The sequence below is a fragment of the Gorilla gorilla genome, chromosome 10, assembly GCF_029281585.2.
Source record: "Gorilla gorilla gorilla isolate KB3781 chromosome 10, NHGRI_mGorGor1-v2.1_pri, whole genome shotgun sequence".
Taxonomy (NCBI): domain Eukaryota; kingdom Metazoa; phylum Chordata; class Mammalia; order Primates; family Hominidae; genus Gorilla; species Gorilla gorilla.
The window spans coordinates 51,372,058-51,390,907 of NC_073234.2; the positions used below are offsets into that span (position 1 = coordinate 51,372,058).

At 57.4% G+C, this 18,850-nt stretch overlaps 2 protein-coding genes and 1 long non-coding RNA gene across 4 annotated transcripts; 1 reads left to right on the forward strand and 2 right to left on the reverse strand.

Moving 5' to 3' along the window:
* Positions 1 to 3,713: 3,713 nt before the first annotated feature.
* AQP5 (aquaporin 5) lies at positions 3,714 to 7,529 on the reverse strand. The gene is made up of 4 exons (XM_004053092.5): positions 7,020 to 7,529; positions 5,740 to 5,904; positions 5,221 to 5,304; positions 3,714 to 4,403 (listed from the first exon to the last, which is right to left on the reverse strand). The coding sequence occupies exons 1-4, from the start codon at positions 7,380 to 7,382 to the stop codon at positions 4,218 to 4,220; spliced, it is 798 nt and encodes a 265-aa protein (XP_004053140.2). The 5' UTR covers positions 7,383 to 7,529; the 3' UTR covers positions 3,714 to 4,217.
* Positions 7,530 to 7,653: 124 nt separating this feature from the next.
* Positions 7,654 to 10,236, forward strand: LOC109029246 (uncharacterized). Its single transcript, XR_008670149.2, has 2 exons — positions 7,654 to 7,807; positions 9,747 to 10,236. It is a non-coding gene; the product is annotated as an uncharacterized lncRNA (long non-coding RNA).
* Positions 10,237 to 10,510: 274 nt separating this feature from the next.
* On the reverse strand, positions 10,511 to 18,640 carry AQP2 (aquaporin 2). Of its 2 annotated transcripts, none has more exons than XM_004053097.3 (4): positions 18,187 to 18,640; positions 15,062 to 15,226; positions 14,671 to 14,751; positions 10,511 to 13,980 (listed from the first exon to the last, which is right to left on the reverse strand). In XM_004053097.3, the coding sequence occupies exons 1-4, from the start codon at positions 18,544 to 18,546 to the stop codon at positions 13,771 to 13,773; spliced, it is 816 nt and encodes a 271-aa protein (XP_004053145.1). In that variant the 5' UTR covers positions 18,547 to 18,640; the 3' UTR covers positions 10,511 to 13,770. The 2 variants fall into 2 exon arrangements, with proteins under 2 accessions (XP_004053145.1, XP_055213241.1); XM_055357266.2 differs by having other exon boundaries at positions 10,518 to 13,980; positions 14,936 to 15,226.
* Between the last annotated feature and the right edge of the window lie 210 nt (positions 18,641 to 18,850).

Below are 18,850 nucleotides of genomic sequence, written 5' to 3' on the forward strand. Positions count from 1 at the left end.
CTTCTGCGAAGCCTGCCCTCATTTCCCTCTCCGGCAGAATCAGGGCAAGCTTCTTAGAGAAGCAGGGCTTGAGCAAAGCCAGGGGCTGGTTGTGGCCTCTGCCTCCTCAATGCCTCCACTGTTCCAGCACAGACATCCATCCCTGGCTGGCATAGAGGGGTCATTCAATAAATGCTCAAGGGATGACAGGGCATGGCTGTGGGGGCAGCGTGGGCACTGTTCCTCCCTGGCACGGGGGGTTCCCTGGCTGGGGGCTGTCCCAGGGTAGCTCAAGGGCACTTGTCTGCTTCCCTCACTTCAGGCAGGGCCAGTAGAGGGCTTGGTGGACGGACACTTTCATCTGACCTAGCCTCAGTTTCTGCCCTTGTTAAATGGGTGCCACGTGGCAGCAATGCTTACCTGTTGAGAGCTGCTGATGAGGCCACTGAAAGGATTGTGAACACTGCCATGTGTATTGCACCCTAAGCAGTTGCTTAACCTCAAGATCCTCATTTATGCAGTGGGGATGATGCTAATAATTCCCTCCTCCCTGTGTGTAGTTAGGAGTAAATGTGCTGATACCTAGGAGAGGGCCTCCAAGTCAGAAAATGTGAATGATTAGGATTGTAACTTCCCTGCCCCCTGCCGTTAGACAGCTGTGGGGACGGGGCTGCATGGCGGCTCCAAGACGGGCACCTCAGCACCTGCCCTGGGCCTTGGAGCCTGAAAGTGCTAAGTGCAGTGGCAGCCCTTGTCCCCAGCTAGCCCGAGGCTGAGTCTCCTGACCTCTGCCCAGCCTGGGACAAGGTCCTTCACCTCCTGAGGCCAGGTGGGCATTGACCAGGGCTTGCTCCAGGCCTGGCTTCCTGTCCTAGCCAGCACGTGCCCGAACCCAGCCAGCACTGGGCTCTAGTGCCAAGCTTTAAGCTCATTCATGCTCAAAAACCTTTTGCCGAGGTTCCTTATCTGGCTGCCTAGGGCTGCCTGTCAATGCAGCTCTGACTGAAGTCCTATCAGAGATTGGGGAAAGTAAGGGGGGCGAAGGGGAGGGGAAGGAGGAAGGTACCGGGAGAGAAAAGGAGGGAGAACACAAACTGATGGGGAGGGAATTCAAGATGGCTTCCCGTGCCTCATCTCACTGATCCCCACAAAACCTGGAAAGGTAGGGAGGTCTGATGTCCTCATCCACACATGACGGAGACACAAGAGGCCAAGAGGAGCGGAGAGACCTGGTCCTCCCAGATGTCCTTCCTCCTGTCCACCCATATCAACAGCCAGCCCCTCTGTCTGCTCTCCACCTCTCCTCCCGGTCCTCTTCCATCTCTCCCCATATCACCTTGTCCACCTCCCAGCTGGTGAGAACTGGCAGGCCCTGGGGAGAAGAAGAGGGGGAGGAAGGGGAAGGGAGCCTCCCACAGGAGAATCCAGACTCTCCCTGGGTTCCATCTTTAGGTGCAGCAGAGGTGACAGGGCCTGTGTGTGCTTGCGTTGGACGGCACACAGGTGTGCCTCTGAGAACCCGTGGAGCCAGGCTCATAGGTCTGGGCCCACGGTGGAGCCCACGGTGGCCCTGCGAGCGAACGCTGGAGGAGGGCTGATGTGGCTCTGCACATTCGAGTGAACGTGCGGAGGAAAGGAGACGCACATACCCGGAACATGCAGCCCTCGGGCACGACTGAGGTCAGTGTGTGGCCGCGAGCCCCGGACTGTGTGGGGTCAGTGTGTGTGCGCGCGTGTGCACGGGACTTTGTGAGCCCGCAGACCTGCCGCTCCTGCAAGATCCGACACGCAGACACAGCGACCCCTGCTGGCCACACCGCCCCAACCACGGCGCTTGTCAGCCCCAAGCCCTAGCTGGAAGCTTGCCCAAGGGCCAGGCGAGGCAACCTGCAGGAAGCTCAGGGCCGGTAGCCCCCTCTGACTTAGTGCCTTGCCCGCCCCCGCGGGTTTGTCTCCCAAGGGTCCACTGTCCACCCTGCCGTGGTCCCCATTGGGCTGGAGGAAGAGCCCATCCTCCTGGTCATGGCTGTGTCTGTACCTGAGTCTCCTGGAGACTGAGCGGAGAAGGGCTCCCCTCTCTTCTGCGCCCCACCCGGATAGTGGGGCGGGGATGCATTGGGATAGGCTGCCTCAAGGTGGCCCCAGGGGACTCAAGCATGAGGGACTCCCTGTGTCCTCCACTCCACCCCCATCTGGCTAGAGCCCAGACCCAGGACTTGTGGACGACGAGGCGCCACGCTGTGGATTCGGTGGACGACGTCGCCCTCTGCTGGCCAGAGCTGGCACTTGCAGCCCGGCTCCCCCAGCCCGGGGCAGGTTGGAAGAAGTGGGAAGGGACACGGTGGGTGGAGGGCTGCTCCTTCCCTGGGCTCCCGGGGTTCTCACACGCAATGCCACGTGGTGTTTACTGTAAGCCTATGGGGCGGACATGAGTGGCTGACCTCTCACTTGTAGATGCTTAGACTCTAAGTGTGGAGAAGGCTGGGGGCTCTGCCGCTCCTCACCCCAGCCCCTGGGACTGCCTCTCGCTGGCCAAGAACTACAGTTTCCCCTACCCCTTCTCAGTCCGTCTCCGGGCCCCGCTGGACAGGCGCTCAGGTCCAGACACCCCCAGGAGGGCAGAAGCATGTGGCTGGGGCCCCAGACTAGGCAGGCACATGTGGGTTTCTATTAACACGACTATACTGAACACTCACTCCAAGGCGCCTGACCATTTGTACAAGCGTTTTACCTCCAGGCATGGTCTCATTTTCTCCTCACGACAGCACGTGAGGTCAGGAAAAGTACCCCTGTTTTGCAGATAAGGTCCTTAAAGCTCAGAGAGCTTATGTTGCCCCCAAGTTTCACGGCCAGATTGGAATGAGGGTAGTTACTGACTCCAGGCTGGGCTCACTGCGAAGCTGGGCTATGCGGAGCTGTTCACTGCATGACCTCCCGCCTTTTCCTCACAGAAAGCTGAATGGTCCCAGGCATCTCATGCCCTCATCTGGTCCCCACAACTATCTTGTGAGGAAAGTGATATTTTATCCCCATTTTACAGATGAAGAGAGGGAGGCTCTGAGAGTTTAAGGAGGTTACCTAAGGAGTGTCAGTGACAGTGGGACAAGAGCAGGCTAGGACAGAGCTCAGGCCCAGAGGAGAGGACGGTGGGGACACTGGTGGGCCAAGGCATGAGAGAGAAGCCCTGGAAAAGGGGGCTGGGCCACATGTGGCTTCTGGGGGGGTCGGGGGGCTGCTCCCTCTGGGCACAGGCTCCCAGCAGGACACCTTTTTGAAACATCAAGGTGCAGAGAAAGGAGCCCAGGGCTGTGATGGAACCTGGCTGGTCACCCCCTTGCCATCTCGAGGGGCTGCGGTTGGCTCACTCCTCCGCCCTGCCTGTCACACCCTGGCACTCCCCTCAAGTGCCAGCCAAGCCCTCCTCAAGTGGCAGGGACTTGATTGACATGGCTGAGGGGGAGGGGTGGAGGGTGACTGCAGTGAGGACCCCTCCTTCCTGGCCTCTAGCTCTATTTTGATATTCTGTCTTCTCTCAGTCTCTCCCTGCTCTGTTCCCATCTCTCTGATTCTCTGGGCCTCCCATGGTCACAGTCTCCCTTTCTTCCCACAGAGCACTTGTCCTGGGGTCCCCTGGTACCCTGTGGAGATCGTGGTGGAGGATGTGGGATGACAAAGAGGAGAGGCAATGGGCCAGAGTGTCTCAAGGCACTCTGAGGAGAGACAGAGGCAGAACGTGAGTATCAGTGATTTATTGGGTAGCCCCCACTCTAAACACCAGCAGCCCCACGCATGCATCCTCACCAGAAATAAATAAGGCGGCATTCAGTGAACCAGTCTGTCTTCTTCCTAAGGAGCTCTGGGGAGGGTCTGCCTCTGCCCACCTAGGGGCTGGGATCCCTTCAGCTCTTGAGGAAGGGTTGGGGAAGGTGGGGGATGCAGGCTGCAGGCCCACCCTTTTCCGGCCTGGCCCTTGCAGCCTGTGAGCTTGGCACTGCATTCACAATCTCTGAGGTCTGTCCCAGAGAGACCTGTCCCCAGCAGACCCCAGCCCCTGGCCCCTATCCCAGGAGTCCCATCATGGGTTCCTTCTCCCCTCTCTAACTGTGCAGCCAGGGTGACCAGCTCCTCCTCCTCAGCCAAGAGGACCGGTTGTGCAAAAAGGAAGCTTGTGTTAGGTACTTTTTCTTTTTTTCCCCCTTGGCTCAGGGGCTGAGGGGCTGGCCCCTGCCTGACACTGGTCAGCGGGTGGTCAGCTCCATGGTCTTCTTCCGCTCTTCCCGCTGCTCCTCCCAGTCCTCGTCAGGCTCATACGTGCCTTTGATGATGGCCACACGCTCACTCAGGCTCAGGGAGTTGGGGAAGAGCAGGTAGAAGTAGAGGATGGCAGCCAGGACCGCCCCCACGATGGGCCCTACCCAGAAAACCTGGTGGAGACAGGGCAGGAGTCAGGGTGCTGAGCCCTAGACCTTGAAGACCACATGCCCCCCACCCCACAGAGGACAGACCCACGGACCCTGAGAGGAGACAGACATGCAGACTTCCAGACCTTCAGGGAGAAAGACTTCCTCCCACCTCGGGGACGAATATACTGACACACCACTCCCAGGGACAGAGACATGGACCACAGACACCCAGACCCTCAAAGAAGGCAAACAGATTCCCAGAGGGACAGGCTCCCTCCAACCACACCGGAAAGAGAAACAAATAAACCTTCAGAGAGGACACGTGGGTCCTCAGAGAGACAGATGAACAGAGCACGTCTCCCCTCCACATAGGGATAGAAACAGACCCTGGAGAGAGTGACCATGAGCTTTCAAAGGAGGGGGCAGACAGACTGTCCACAGGGACAGACCCACAGGAAGACTCTCCCAACCCCCTCAACAGGGACAGATAAATAAAACATCAGAGAGGACCAGCACACAGACACCCAGAGGGACGGACACCAAATCCTCAAGGGAATTGACACAGAGCCCCTCTGCACCTCCAGGTTCAGTAGAGCCTCTTCCATAAGCGGATAGATACTCATACTCCCTGTCCCCAGCGGTTCAGGCCATACAAAGCCACCTCTGCCCCTCTAGCTGAATCCCATCCCCTACTGTGTCCCTTTCTCTCTCAGCCACCACTCCCTGGCCCACCCCCAAGCTCTAGACCCACAGAATCCAGGTCTGGTGAGCTCTGAGCTGCCACTGCTGGGTCTCCAGGCCCTCATCTCCAGGGAGCCAGTGGAAGGGACAGACTTACCCAGTGAGCGGGGCTGAACCGATTCATGACCACTGCAGGGCCAAAAGAGCGGGCTGGGTTCATGGAGCAGCCAGTGAAGTAGATCTGGATAGAGACAGGGCAGTGGAGAGAAAGGCAACATCCTGGTCCACTCCCACAGAATCTGGACTCTCCCAAGGTTACACTGCAGTCCAGGGGCTCAGCCAGGTCTCAAACTCAGGCTGGCAACCTCTCCCTCCAAGGATCTCAGCTGCTTGGTTAACCATGGACCCTTAACTACGCCCTCCTCTCTTCTGTGCTCTGAGGTTGGGTTTGATTCCTGTCCCATCCCACCTCCTACTTACTCCCAGCTTTCCTCAGCCCAGAGGTTTTGGGGGGATCAATTCCGGGGCCCAGTAGGGCCAGAGTCCAGGAGCCCTAAATCCAGGCCTTAAACTCTGCTGGACTCATCAATCTGAAGTGGGCTCCGCTCCAGGGCTCCATTATTTGCCTTGAGTGCCTGCCCCACCCTCACCCCAGCCCAATGTCGGTACTGCTCACTCCGACAAGGTGGCCCAGGGTGACAGACAGGCCAATGGACAGGGCTGGGGAGCCCACAGGGCTGGTGCGGCGGGAGTCAGTGGAGGCGAAGATGCAGAGTGCCAGCTGGAAGGTCAGAATCAGCTCCACCACCATGGCCTGGCCCTGCGTTGTGTTGTTGTTGAGCTGCAAGGGGATAGTGGGTTAGGATCCCGGCCACCTTCTGGCTGTATAGCCAGGGGCTCGGGGAGCAGGGCTTTTGGCCTCCAGGGACACTTAGAGCACCTTGGCACCTGGAACCCAAGTCCTGTGGACATCGCCCCAGCGAAGCCATTTGTTAAAGACACTATACATTTCACAGTTTGCACAGGCTTGAAGCTCAGGCCTGTGGCCAAAGGGCAGAGCGTCAGGGTAGCTTTTCCTGGACACGGGCCTATCAATGGCTCTGCCCAACCCCCAGCCCCCATAAGCTGGCATTTACCCTCCATCCTGTGGGCAGCTGCCCGGTTTGCCTGCCTCACACCCCATCCCGGCCTCCTGCCCGTGCCTGGCCCCATGCCAGTGCCAGCCTTAAACCCGTCTCTCCAGTGCGGCTGACTCACAGCTTGACAATGGCCAAGCAAATCCTCCTCTGTGTTTGATTAATGAACCCAGTTTGCATGGGGTTGGGGGCTGACTCTGGGGCTGCAGGAGGTGGGAGGGAGGCAGGGGTGCGGGGTTGAGGGGAGGAGCACAGGTTGGGGAAAGAGGGAATCAATACTCAACAGAAACTGCTCTGCACTGGCCCCACATTAGGGGGTTCCTATCTACGGTTTCTAAATGTGAGCCCCTTGACACCTGCTGTGGCAGACACAACCATCCCCATGGAGGGGCTGAGAACAATGAAGCACAGACAAGCCAGGGTCACCCAAAGCCGTGATGACAGCCCGCTTTTCTCTGGTGGTTCTACTCAACCGCTCCACTGAGGTGATGGGAGAGGTGAGGGGCCCAGGAGGAAGGCGGAGCTCAAAGGTGAGATAGGAGGAGGCAGAAGTTTCTGGCAGGAGAGGAGGGGTAGCAGGCATTGGAGAGAGACCAGGGTGGGCCAGCATGAGGGGAGGGGGAGAGGAGGTGGGCAGGAAGGGAGCACACATCAGCCTGGAGAGTTGCCTTCCTGGCCTTGCCAGGCTCTTGCCTTCCTGGTGAAGGGTGTGGGCTGGCCCACTCTGCCGTGGGCTGGCCCACTTTTTTCCAGGTGGGGTAAGAGGACTGGTCCTGAGCCCACCCCAGGGTCGAGGCTCCCACCCCTCCAGGGCACTCACCGCGTTGACGGCCAGATTGCCCCGGGCATTGAGCGGTGCCACACCGTAGAGGATGCCGGCCCCGGCAATGGCGCCCACCAACTGGGCCGCCACGTAGAAGAAAGCCCGGAGCAGCGAGATCTGGTTGCCCACCAAGAGGGCCAGGGTGATGGCGGGGTTGATGTGGCCGCCGCTCACGGGTCCCAGGGCCTGGGCCAGCGTGCCTATGGCCAGGCCAAACGCCAGCGCGATCTGCAGGATGGTAGGCAGCGCCGACGGCCACTTGAGGGCCGAGCCCAGGCCAAAGAAGACGAAGATGAGGGTGGCCAAGAACTCGGCGAACACGGCCTTGAGGAAGGCCACGGAGCACACCTCCTTCTTCATGGTGGCCGCGGGGGCCCGGCGGCAGCTGCCGCGGCGGGGGGCGCCCGTTGGGTCGCAGGCGGCGGAGGAGGTGGATGCGGCGGGGGCGGGGGCCTGGCTGCGGGGCGCCGCGCACTGTCCCGCGCCCACTCCGAGGCTGGCGGCCTGGCGCGGGCCCTGCTGGGGCGCGCTATATAGGGGGCGGGCGGCCGGGCGCGGGGCCGGCGCGGGGGGGCAGGGGGCGGCTCCTACGCTCGGGGGCCAGCGCGGCGCGCGGGTTGGGAGGCTCCAGGCCGCTGCGGGCCCGCCGCTCCCCGTCGCCCAGCGCAACCCCGGCGCGACCCCCGCCCCCCGGCCGGGGCAGCCGCCGGCCCGTCCGGGCCACGTCACCCAGGCGGCGGTGTAGACCGGCCCAGCGTCCCGGGCTCTGCGCATGATGCGCCCAGGTTGGCTCCCGCGCTCTCCTCGGTGCCGTGCGCCCCGGACTCCCTGGGAGACGGGGCTCGGTCCCGGCGCTTCACTCCGACCTCGGGGCGTCTAGCTCCGCCGGCCTTTACCGCGCTCCGTGCGCGGCCTTCCCCTTTTCTTCTCTTCGGGCTTTTGGTCCAGCTCCTCCTTTTCCTCCTGCGACCGGAGCATCCTGACCCGCCTCACCTCCGGCTGGGTCGGAGTGATGCTCGTCCCGCAGGTCGGCGCCGCTCACCTCCCTCACCGCCGGCGGCGGGGGCGGGCGGCCGGGCTGGGTCCTGCAGGGCGGTCCGGCTGTCCGACTTGGGCCGCTCCCGGCCTGGGCCGGGCGAGCTTCTGGGCTTGGAAGGCTGGCGTTTTGGGAAAAGTGGGCACCGTGCCAGCCTGCCCCGACGCTTCGCAATCCTCGACGCCCGGTAGCTGGGCAGTACCTGGACTAGGCAACGGACCCCCTGAGGCGCCCTCTCCCAGGCCGGGGTTCCCCTTGTCGACGGGACGGGACGGGGGTGTGACGTGAGGCCTTGAGACTCTGGGAGTTGGAGTGGGGGAGCAGGGGGGGTAGAGACGCACCACTGACCTCCCAAGCGCGGTCTTGGCGTCTTCCCTCTTCCTGCTAGAAGCCCCTCACTCTGGATCTAAGACTCTCCTCTTCCTCCACCTCCCCTGTCTCCTTCAAACCCTCACTTGGTCTTGATCTCTCTCCCCTCGAAATCTGTTTCTGTCAGTCAGTCTTTGCAAAACCCTATTTCTCTTTTTGTCTCTGTCTTTGGTCTCTGACCCTCTCCCTCTGCCAGCCTCTTCCTCTCGGTCTCTCTCCGAGAGGTCTCTTTCTCATTTCAGTCTCTCTGTTCTCCACCTCTCCATCTCTCTCTCTCTCACACCTTCTCATTTTCTGTTTTTCCTTCCTGCCTTTTGCTGTCTTAGTCTCTCTGTCTCTCTCTATTCATTTCTCTCAACCTGCAGTTTCTGTCTCCTGGCTATTTTCACCTTTCCTCTGCCTCTTAATTTTTGTGCCTTTGTTTCTGTCTGTTTCTACCTCATTTTCCATGTCTCTCTCTCTTACATGTGGTCTTTCTCAGTCTCCCCAAAGTCAAGTTCTTCTACCCCTGGTCTGGGTGACACTTTCTTCCAGTTCCCATCCCCCTTCCCTCTGAGCTTGTAACCCCTTTGTGACCTGCTGTCTCCTCGCATACCACCCTCTCCCTCTTCCCACCCACTCCAGGTCGGGCATGTGGAGAATGAGGCTGGAGGGCTCTCTAGGGCTTAGAGGGGGAGGACCCACCCCCAGGATCCCGGGAGAGGAGCTGCATTAAAGACTCCCATCCCCATGTGTGTTAGAGAAGCCCTTAGCACAGTGCCTGGCACAGAGTAAGGCTCAGTAAAGTTTCCTTACGTTGTAACTGTTAATTTTAAAAGCCCCTTGAGGGTTTAGTGTGGTGCTAAGCTAGGGGGAAGAGTCCAGCGGGAGGGTGCAGAGGAAGTAGAGAACAGGTGCCTCCCCTGTCAGTTTGTCAGGCAGGGCTGAGGGGAGGAGCCTGCAGGAATGCTAAGGACTTCGAGGAGCGGGCTCTGGGCTCTGTGGCAGCTAAGATGCCAAAGAAAACAAGGGCTAAAGAAACCCCGCTATTGTTCCTGCCCAGCTCTGGCATTTCCTGCTGGAGCAGCTCCTCCCCCAAGTCTCTCCTCTTAAGGCCGGAGGTCAGTCTGTCCTTTCTTCCATGGGTCCCAGCCCTTTGTCCCCAGCCAATCATGCCAGCTGTACATGCCAGTTGTATGCAGGATTTTCTTCTGGGCCTGGGACTTGGGCTGGACAATGACCCTGATGACCCCAGAGGCCATTGGGGGCCAGGCTCCTTTGCTGCTGAACTTGCCTCCAGTTCGCACCCTTTCACTTGCTTTCTCATCCTCTCTCCCCAGGCACTGTCTTCATAGTCCACAGGTCTCAAACTCCAGCATCTCAGAATGAAGGATTCACAAGTGCTCACAAGAGGCTGGGCTGCCAGGGGAAGCTCCGACCTGAAGATTTGAACTAATGAGGGACTATAAAGGCCAAGACCTTGTTCTTGCCATTTTAGAGGTTCAGAATATAATCTACAAAGTTAGAGATTATAATTGGCCTCCACTGTGTGATTTGATTCCAAGCTACCCATGAAGAAACTCAGACTCAGAGGTCACTTGCCTAGGGTCACACAGTGACCTGAGATGGGAACCACAGGTCGCCACATAGACTTGGTCATCAGGAGTGGGCCTGGTGAGGCCAAAGAAGGAGACTTCATCTGTCAAGGTTACTCACACGGGGCAGCTGATTCTGTTTCCTAGGCCTGTGTCTTAGGCTCTTCCATCTCTCTAACCACTAGAGTCCCTCTGTCCTCAAGTCATCACAATAAACTCCTATTATGTCTTGGAATTCTCTTTGCCCAAGCACTCAGGCCCTGCCCTGGCAGCTCCAGAGGAATGCCCAGGACCTTTGTGAGCTGAGTGATGCGTCTCCCCATTTGTGGCAGGGGGAATTTGAATGTCTTAGGGAGAGCCCTTCCCCTCCTCTCCTGATATGGGGACTTCTGAGTTCCCTGGGAGAAGTTGAGGGCTGGGGTAGAAGTGGTAGGGAGCTCCACCTGTCTTCTGGTACCTTGGGCTGTATTTCTATTACCACTGCCAAGTTGTGGAAGAAACAGTACTTATTGGCAAATGAGCATTTATTGAGTGCTTATTATATGCAGAGCAGTTGAAGGAAGGTAGATAGGAGAACGCCGTCCAAGAACTGGAAGCAGCCCTGTCCCCAAAGGGCTTACAGTCTAGCTGGGAGGCATTGTATATATACAACGTCACAGCTTAAAGATACAAAACGACATTGAAGCACCATTTGCAGGTGCAAAGTCATTTGGCACGAAGTGGGAGTATGGGACAGCTCAGAACCTTCTCTGTTCCCAGCTTAGGGACCTGGAGGTCTGTCTACCTGTCTCCATGCTGCCCTGCCTCTGTCTCGTTTGGTGTGTGTGATCTCTGTTCTCTGACTGACCGGGTGCTCTTAAAGGGCAGAAACCAGCCCCACATTCTTTGTCCTCTCTACCCTGCTGCCCTCGCCAAGGCTCTCCGTCCACTGCAAGACAGTGGGTTGGGCTGGAAAGGCCCAGCCATGTGTTCTGGCTTCTGCCAGGGCCTCCCAGGAGCCTAGGATTTGTCTCAGTGGAAAAATCATGGGATTTTGTGTAAAAAGGTCTGAGTTCAAGTGTTGGCTCCACCATATACTACCTGTGAGACTTTAGACCAGTCCCTTAGCCTTGGTTTCTGAATCTGTAAAATGGGAAGAACAATATTTGTTCTAGCTTTGTCACGGGGTTGGGAGATAATCACAGGGGACGATAAGGGGAAGCTTTGGAAATAGCAAAACCCTTCATGGCTGGGGGCCTTTGTCCTTCCCTAACCTATCTGAAGTTTGAGGAAGATTAGATGACCCCATGCATGCAAGGCACCCAGCACAGCAGCTGGTACACAAGAGATGCCAGGAAGTGCCAATTTCCCTCCACCCCTGGAGTTCCATCACTTGGAATCCTTTTTTGACCTCTGACTCCAATCTGGGCAATAGAGGCTAGAAATGGTAGGGATTTCACATTTAGTTTTTGGGGAGATGCAATCCAGGAAGTGAAACATAGAAATTCTTGGCTTCTTCTAGAGGAGTTTGTTGGGGTGAGGTGGGGTGGGGATGAGGTGCCTGAGACACATCCATGCTGGGCTCATTGCTCACTGCCTTGCTGCCTTTGAACCTCTAGAGCAAGGACACTCAGGTGCCAGGAGGACAGCTCTGGAGGTCACTTTGGTTTCTGACTCCACCCTTCTTCTGGTAGTGAGGCCAAGTGGCTGTCACTAGCTATTGGGGGTTTGGGAGAGTCCTCTCCATAGCACATATGGCCCAGGGCAGCCTTTTTTGGACCTCAAAGAGAGCTTTGGTCAAGGAAGACAGGAAAGAGCATAGATGAGAGGGGACACAATTACAGAGATGTTCCTTATACACTGTCTTTCTTGGATGGGAGCAGAAGGGAGAAAGAGGCTAGAGACTTAGTGCCTGGTGCACAGTGGGTGCTTGGTGCAGTGTGAGATAGATACAGACAGAAGTCTTGAAGGCATGGAGGCCACAGAGAGCATGGGGGCGGGGGGGCGGTTCAAGGTATGACCCACATGTTACTTATACAGCAGGCTGGAGAGGGAAGGAGAGAATGGATGGGGCTGGGTGGTGGGAGGAAGGAGGTGGGAGAAAAGATAGGGCACACATTCAGGGTAAGAAGAGGTTAAGAGGCTGGGCCAGGATGGGGCCAGCCCCAAACCCATCTCCTTCTGCCTGGATCTTGTGGGCTCCCAGGACTCTCCTTTGCTTTGGCCATCAATGAAAGGAGGTAAGGGATGTTGAGCATCAGACTCCTTCTGCATCCTTCCCCCAGGAAGCAGAAATAATGAAATGATTCTAGTAATGCGTGATAATGGTATTAAGAATTACAGTTTACACAGCATCTTTACGTGCATCATCTCACTTAATCCCAGTTAATCTCTTTTGAGAGCAGTAGTACTGGCCTAGAAATTTAGAAGCCTGGGTTCTAGACTCAGATCTGCCTCTGCCTGGAGAAGTCATTTCCCTTCTCTGGTCCTGAGAGCAGCAGGCTGCTCTATCCACAATGACTGTCCAGTGGTAGGAGCCAGAAGCAGGGGATCACGGGCTGTGGAGAGGCAGACAGAGAAGGAACAGAGATTCCTGGGGTGGAAAAGCTGCTGCCTGAGGACTGGGGAGAGTGAGATGGGTGATGGATGGGTATTGCCTGGTGCCCATGGTTGCATGCCTGAGCACCTTGCCCAGCCAGCCATAGGTGTGTGCTGGGCAAGAGGGCTCACTTGTGAAACTGAGTGTCTCCTTTCAAGAAGTGTCTAGGTGCAAATCTCCCCCTCACCCAAGACAAAGGCCCGGGTCCCACAAAGGGCTTTTGTTTTCTGTGCCGAAGTGGGAGGCTAATCTCTGGGTCTGGGGCACCCCTAGAGAGGGGGGTCCCGGGCACACACAGCATACACACACGTGAAGGCGTGCACACTCATATGCCTGCTTCCTCTTTGGAGAGGTTCTCCCTCACCACAGAAAGGAAATCTTTGGCCACCAAAGATTTCCTTTTTCCAGAGGCCATTTCTAGGGGAGCTGTTCTCTGGTTGACACCTCTCTACCTCCAGCAATGAGTCTTGGCAAGCCTTGGGGCCCAGCGCTGCAGGTGGGGGAAATTTTCCAGGAGGAGCCAGATTGCGGCTGGAAATCAAGGCCCTCCCTTCAGCCCTCTCAAAGTGGCCTCCTTCCCTTCCCCTTCTGAGGATGACTGGCACCCGCACTCATCCACTGCAGGAGAAGTGGATTTATTGCAGGTTGGGGAGGAAGGGGTGCAAGGGGAAGTGAGAAGTCCCCAGCCGTGCACACTTGCACCAATGTAGGCAAACCTGTTCACACTCAGGGGCATGCACAACTCTGCATGTAAGGACAAAGGAGAACTTGGGGATGAAAACACTTGCACACTAGTAAAACCAGTTGCATCATTCCCAGAACCCCCAAGGCAGGGGTCTGTACACTCCCCACTCAGTACCTGGGTGCAGGCTCTCCAGAGTTTCCCTCTTACCACCCACCTGCCTCCCTCCCCAGCTCAGTCCCCTAAGTTCCCAGTTCCCTGCAAAAGGCTGGAGGAGCCACCACTAGCTGCTCACAGCCTCAGGGCAGGGGACCTGCCAGGCTCAGGGCTCCCTCCGGCAGCCTCCTCCCCGCCTGCTCACAGCACTGGCCTGGGCGCGCACGTCCAGGAAGCAGCTACTCTGCGCTGGGGGGCCAACTTCAGACCTGGGGGAGAGGAGGGACGGGGTGGGCCCTTCTGCCTCGGGCCTCACAAGCGTCCGTCGGGGCCGTAGAGGCCGCTGGCGGCCCTCAGGCCTTGGTACCCCGTGGCAGGCTCTGCGGCGAGTGCAGCTCCACCGACTGCCGCCGTCGCACCTCGCGCTCCTCCCAATCGGTGTCCGGCTCCAGGCCCTTCAGCACTGCCAGGCGCTCCGACAGGCTCTTGGCTGGCGGAAACAGCACGTAGTTGTAGAGGAGGGAGCCCAGGATGGCGCCCACCAGGGGTCCGATCCAGAAGACCTGGGGGCGAGCGGAGAGGGCGGCTTGCCACCCGCGCCTGCACCGGCACGCGGAGCCCGCAGGCCCCGGCGGCACACTCTGCGGCCGCACCCCTCCTCCCCGACATTAATCTAGTAAAATGCTTATTTATGTAATTACAACGACAACGCCAGCTGCTGGGGAAGCCTTGTCAGTGCGGGGTTAAGGGTGCGAATTCTGAAGCCACTGCCTGTGTGTGAGTCCTGATTCCACCACTTAAGTGCTGTGTGCACTTCGACAAGTTACTTACCCTCTCTGTGCCTTTCACTCTAAGAATGTCTACCTCCTGGGGTGGTTGTGAAAAGTGAGTTAATGTTTGCAAAGCACTCAGAACAAGGCTCACCACATACTAAGCACCAGATAAGTGCTAAATACTACCACTTATAGAGTTCTAAGTGCCAGACACTGCATTATCTGGGTTACACCGGTAACCTCACTTACTGTTCCCGAGAAGCCAGTGAGGTAAGCTGTTGTCATCCTCATTCACAGACGTGGAAACTGAGTCTTTGGCATCAGATCTGAGGGGTGGAACCCAAGGCTCCCCAGGACCAGGAGGAGTGTGGAGGGTTTGGGGTACCGCTAATGAGTCCCCATCCCATGCTATTCCAGCTCTTGTTCTCCCTCTAAAATGGGTTTCTAGGGAAGGGGAGGGCAGGGGGTTTCAGCCATTACCCAGTGGTCATCAAATTTGCCAGTGACGACAGCTGGAGCCAGGGAGCGGGCAGGATTCATAGAGCAGCCGGTGTAATGGATCTGCAGTGGGAGGAGGGCATCAAAGAGAGAAGGGAGGTGAGGACAGGGCAGGAAGTCCTTGTCCCGCGCTGCAGTGCTTGACCTCAGCCTAAAGGGAACCCACGTGATGGACAATTAACTTCACGTTTTATTTACAGATGGGCTGGAGTGATATCTGTCCCTCTGGGATATCTGGGAGTCAAACCTCTGGGGTGTCTGTTCCTCTTGAGAGTTCTGTGTATGTGTCCCTCTTGGGGTCTCTGTGTCTGTCTCTGGAGTGGTCTGTGTGTCTGTTCCTCCAGGGAGGCTGGAACCCATGGCCATGACCTACCCCAAGGAGGTGGCCCAGGGCCACGGAGAAGCCTATGGAGAGAGCAGGGGTGCCCGGGTTCTCTCCGCGGCGCTCATCGGTGGACGCGAAGATGCAGAGCACCAGCTGCAGTGTCAGGAAGAGCTCCACAGTCACCGCCTGGCCAGCCGTCGTGCTGTTGCTGAGCTGGGAACAGAGAAGAGGCAGGTAGGGGAACACTGAGCCCACTTTCCTCTCTGGCTCCATCTTCCTGTCCACCTGCAGTCGAGGCACCAGGGGGCCTCTGGGCTGGGGGCCTCTGGGCTGGGAGCCGGAACACCTGGGCTTGCCAGACGCCTTAGCTGCAACGACTGATCCCTTCTTCCTGGGCCCTGGCCCAAAGGCAGCCCATGATCCCCCAGGATGCCCATGGTCCCCCCGCCAGAGGTAGCAAAACTGACTCTGTAGCCCATTAGATTGGGGCCTGAGGCTGGGAGCCTGCAGTATGGGAGGAAAAGAATGTTGAGATCCGGAATTTCTGTTTCCCAAAGAACAAGAAGGGAAGAGGTTTCAACTGCCTCAGGAAGCTTTGGGCCGGTTAGCAGGAAGACCTTCCTCTCTCTCTAGACCATCAGACCCTGGTGCAATGAGAGGCCTGTGGTCTTTCTTCCTGAGGTTAAATGGCTCCCAGGGACAGGGTCTAGGGACTTGGGTCTGGGGGACAGTCCTAGTGTGCCCCTTTCCGCTATGAGTCCGGAATCCACCTCTTTCCCTAACCCTTGTCTACTCCCCACTGCCTTTCAGGCCTCAGGTCTGCACATCCTATGGAGGTTGGGGTAAGGGCCCTGGAGCTGTGTTGGACAATGCCTCCACGCCCATGTAGGCTGCCCATGGTCTCAGCAGACCCTGCCTTGGGTAAGGAGAGAACTCGGGGCTGAGTAAAGAGGTGATTTCATAATTGGGCCGCACCCAGCACTGGATTTCTCCTTGGGTTTTGTCACCCTGTACCCTACACCCTGCCTTCTGGGGCTGGGCACTGCACTGGGTGGAACAGTGACAGCTCTCAGCTCCCACGCTCTTTCTCCAGGCCCTGAACCCCCACCCCTGGGTCCGAGACATCAGGTCAGAACCCTTGGGTCTCTCTAGGATCTAACCTCAATCCCTCCTATTGTTGTCCAATGCAGAGTCTCTAGAGGACAGTGAAAAGAGCTTTGGAAGCAGACACTTTGGAGGCCTCTGACTTGCCATGGGACTACTTAATTTGGCCTCAGTTTCTCCTTCTGTGAAATGGGATAAGAAAATGGATTCTGGAGGACTGTGGGAGGACTAGAAACGACATATTGGTTCTGTGACTTTGATCAATTGCTGTTGAGCCTCAATTTGCCACTCACCATAGGGGAAACCACAGAATTTCCCTTATAGCGTTGTACCAATGATGAGATGATAGCTGGCCTGGCACAGGGCAGGTGCATGTCAATGATTAACTTCCTGGTGGCCAGGCGGGCTCTCAGTGTCCTCAAAGGACACATGGGATTGTCTTGAGGGTCATCTGGCTCTCCTTAGCCTCAGGGCAAGTTGGTCCCACCACTGCCCCATTCCATCCAGGCAGGGTTCTCCCCAGGTCCTCAAGGTGGTAAATGCTGAGAAGTGGCATGGAGGAGCCCTCCCAGACCTTTCTCTTCTGAGGGCCCCAGTCAGTTGTGAAATGATGGAGGAGGAGGACTGCATGTTTCCCATGGCCTTTCACTCCCAGTGCCCTGCTATTAGAGAAGGACTTCCTGGTCATGCTCTCAGGAAGTTCCTTTTTCTGTCTAACTGGACCTCTTCTTGCTGCAAACTGAACTAATTTTGTTCTCAGAGGAAATGAGCCCACTCCTCTGCTTGCCCACCTAGCCTTTCCTTGGCCCCTGGCCCCTAGCCTTGTCATATTTTCCTCTTTAAAGAACAGAGGCTGGGTGTGGTGGCTCATGCCTGTAATTCCAGCACTTTGGGAGGCTGAGGCGGGTGGATCACTTGAGGTTAGGAGTTTGAAACCAGCCTGACCAATGTGGCAAGTCCTGTCTCTACTAAAAATACAAAAATTAGCTGGGATTACAGGAGTGTAGTCCCATGGGAGGCTGAGGCAAGAGAATGGCTTGAGGTGGAGGTTGCAGTGAGTTGAGATTGTACCATTGCACTCCAGCCTGGGCAACAGAGTGAGACTCCATCTCAAAAACAAAACAAAACAAAACAGAGAAGTTCCCTAATTGGGATACCTCTGTCCCACAAATGAGGAAGGGCCACTTGTGCAGAGAAGGGGGTGCCCACAGAGATTGTGCAGGACTCGTCAAAGACATCAGGACTCTTGTCCAGTGGCCCAAGGATGGAAAAGGCTGGGAACTACTGGAAACAGGCACAAAAGAGGCACTCACTGTCCTGGCTTAGGATGGGGGTACAGAGTGAGTGTTGATCTGTTGGGGGCACAGGTCATTCCTCCACGTTCATGTCCCTTGGATTCACAGGGCCCACACAGACCTGAGAGGGGAAGTGGGTGGGACATGGGGGAAGGGACTGTGGCACCACCCTCAGCTCCCAAAGGGCCCACGGGGCCCAGTTAGTGCCTGTATCATGTAATCAGCAGCCAGCTTATGGGCTCCGGGGACCTCCTCAAGGTTTGGAGAAGTGAGTATGCCCATTGCTGCTTGCAGGGCTGTGGTGTGTCCATGCCTGGCCTGTAAGGAGCACCTGCCATGGGACCTGCAAACCCTCAAAGCAGAAGAAATGCTGGGCCCCTCTTCTCTCTTGAGAACCCTGTGATGATCACTCCAAGGCTCCCCGCAGCTTGGAAAGCATGTCTGCTCGGGACACCAACCCCTGCTGAGGTATAGCCCTGTCCTCACTATAATGTAGGCGTTGAGTCCAACAGAAACCTGGATGAGGCTCTTCCTGCACGACAGTCAGGGTGGAAGAAGCCAGCAGTCTGTCTGCATCCTGCCTTTGCTCTGGTATCATTGCTCCTTTCATCCTGACCCTCCTATGGTGGCTGTGTTCCTGGCTCCAGCCTCTCTCTCTGCCTCTGTCTCCATCTGTCTCCCTACATCACCCAGAGCCCATCCCTCCGATCTCATCCTTTACAAGGGATTCCCCAGGACCTGCCCCTTGTGGATGGCAAAGTTGTGGCTACTCACAGCATTGACAGCCAGGTCCCCGCGGATGTCTGCTGGCGTGATCTCATGGAGCAGAGCGGCTCCGGCCACAGCCCCCAGCAGCTGGGCAGCCACGTAGAAAGCGGCTCGGAGAAGGGAGACGTGGCAGCCCACCAGGCAGGCCACAGTCACGGCGGGGTTGATGTGGGCCCCGCTTATGTGGCCCAGAGCCTGTACCAGGGTGCCAATACCCAAGCCAAACGCCATGGCAATCTGTAGCACAGAGGGCAGGGCCTGTGGCCAGTTGAGGGCCGAGCCGAGGCCAAAGAAGACAAAGAGGAGTGTGGCCAGGAACTCTGCGAACACAGCCCTGGAGAAGGCTATGGAGCGGAGCTCCCACATGCTGCAGAGCCCTGCGTGGCTGGCCCAGCTGTCTCAGGGCCAGGATGCTCCGGGCACTCGCTCTCGCTCTCTATCGCTCTCTTTCTCAAGGCCTCTGGAGAGGCTGGGTTGTGGGCATTTATAGGGTCCTTCCATCCCGGATCTGGGCACGTGGCGGGGAGGTGGAGTCGTTGAGGCCAATACCTCTTCTCCTCCATGGCGGCCTCTGCCCCCATGCCCCATCCCAGCCCACCCACATGCCTATCACCCTATCTTGGCCTTCACAGCTGACTAATGTTCCCCATTTAATGAGCTCCAGATAAGG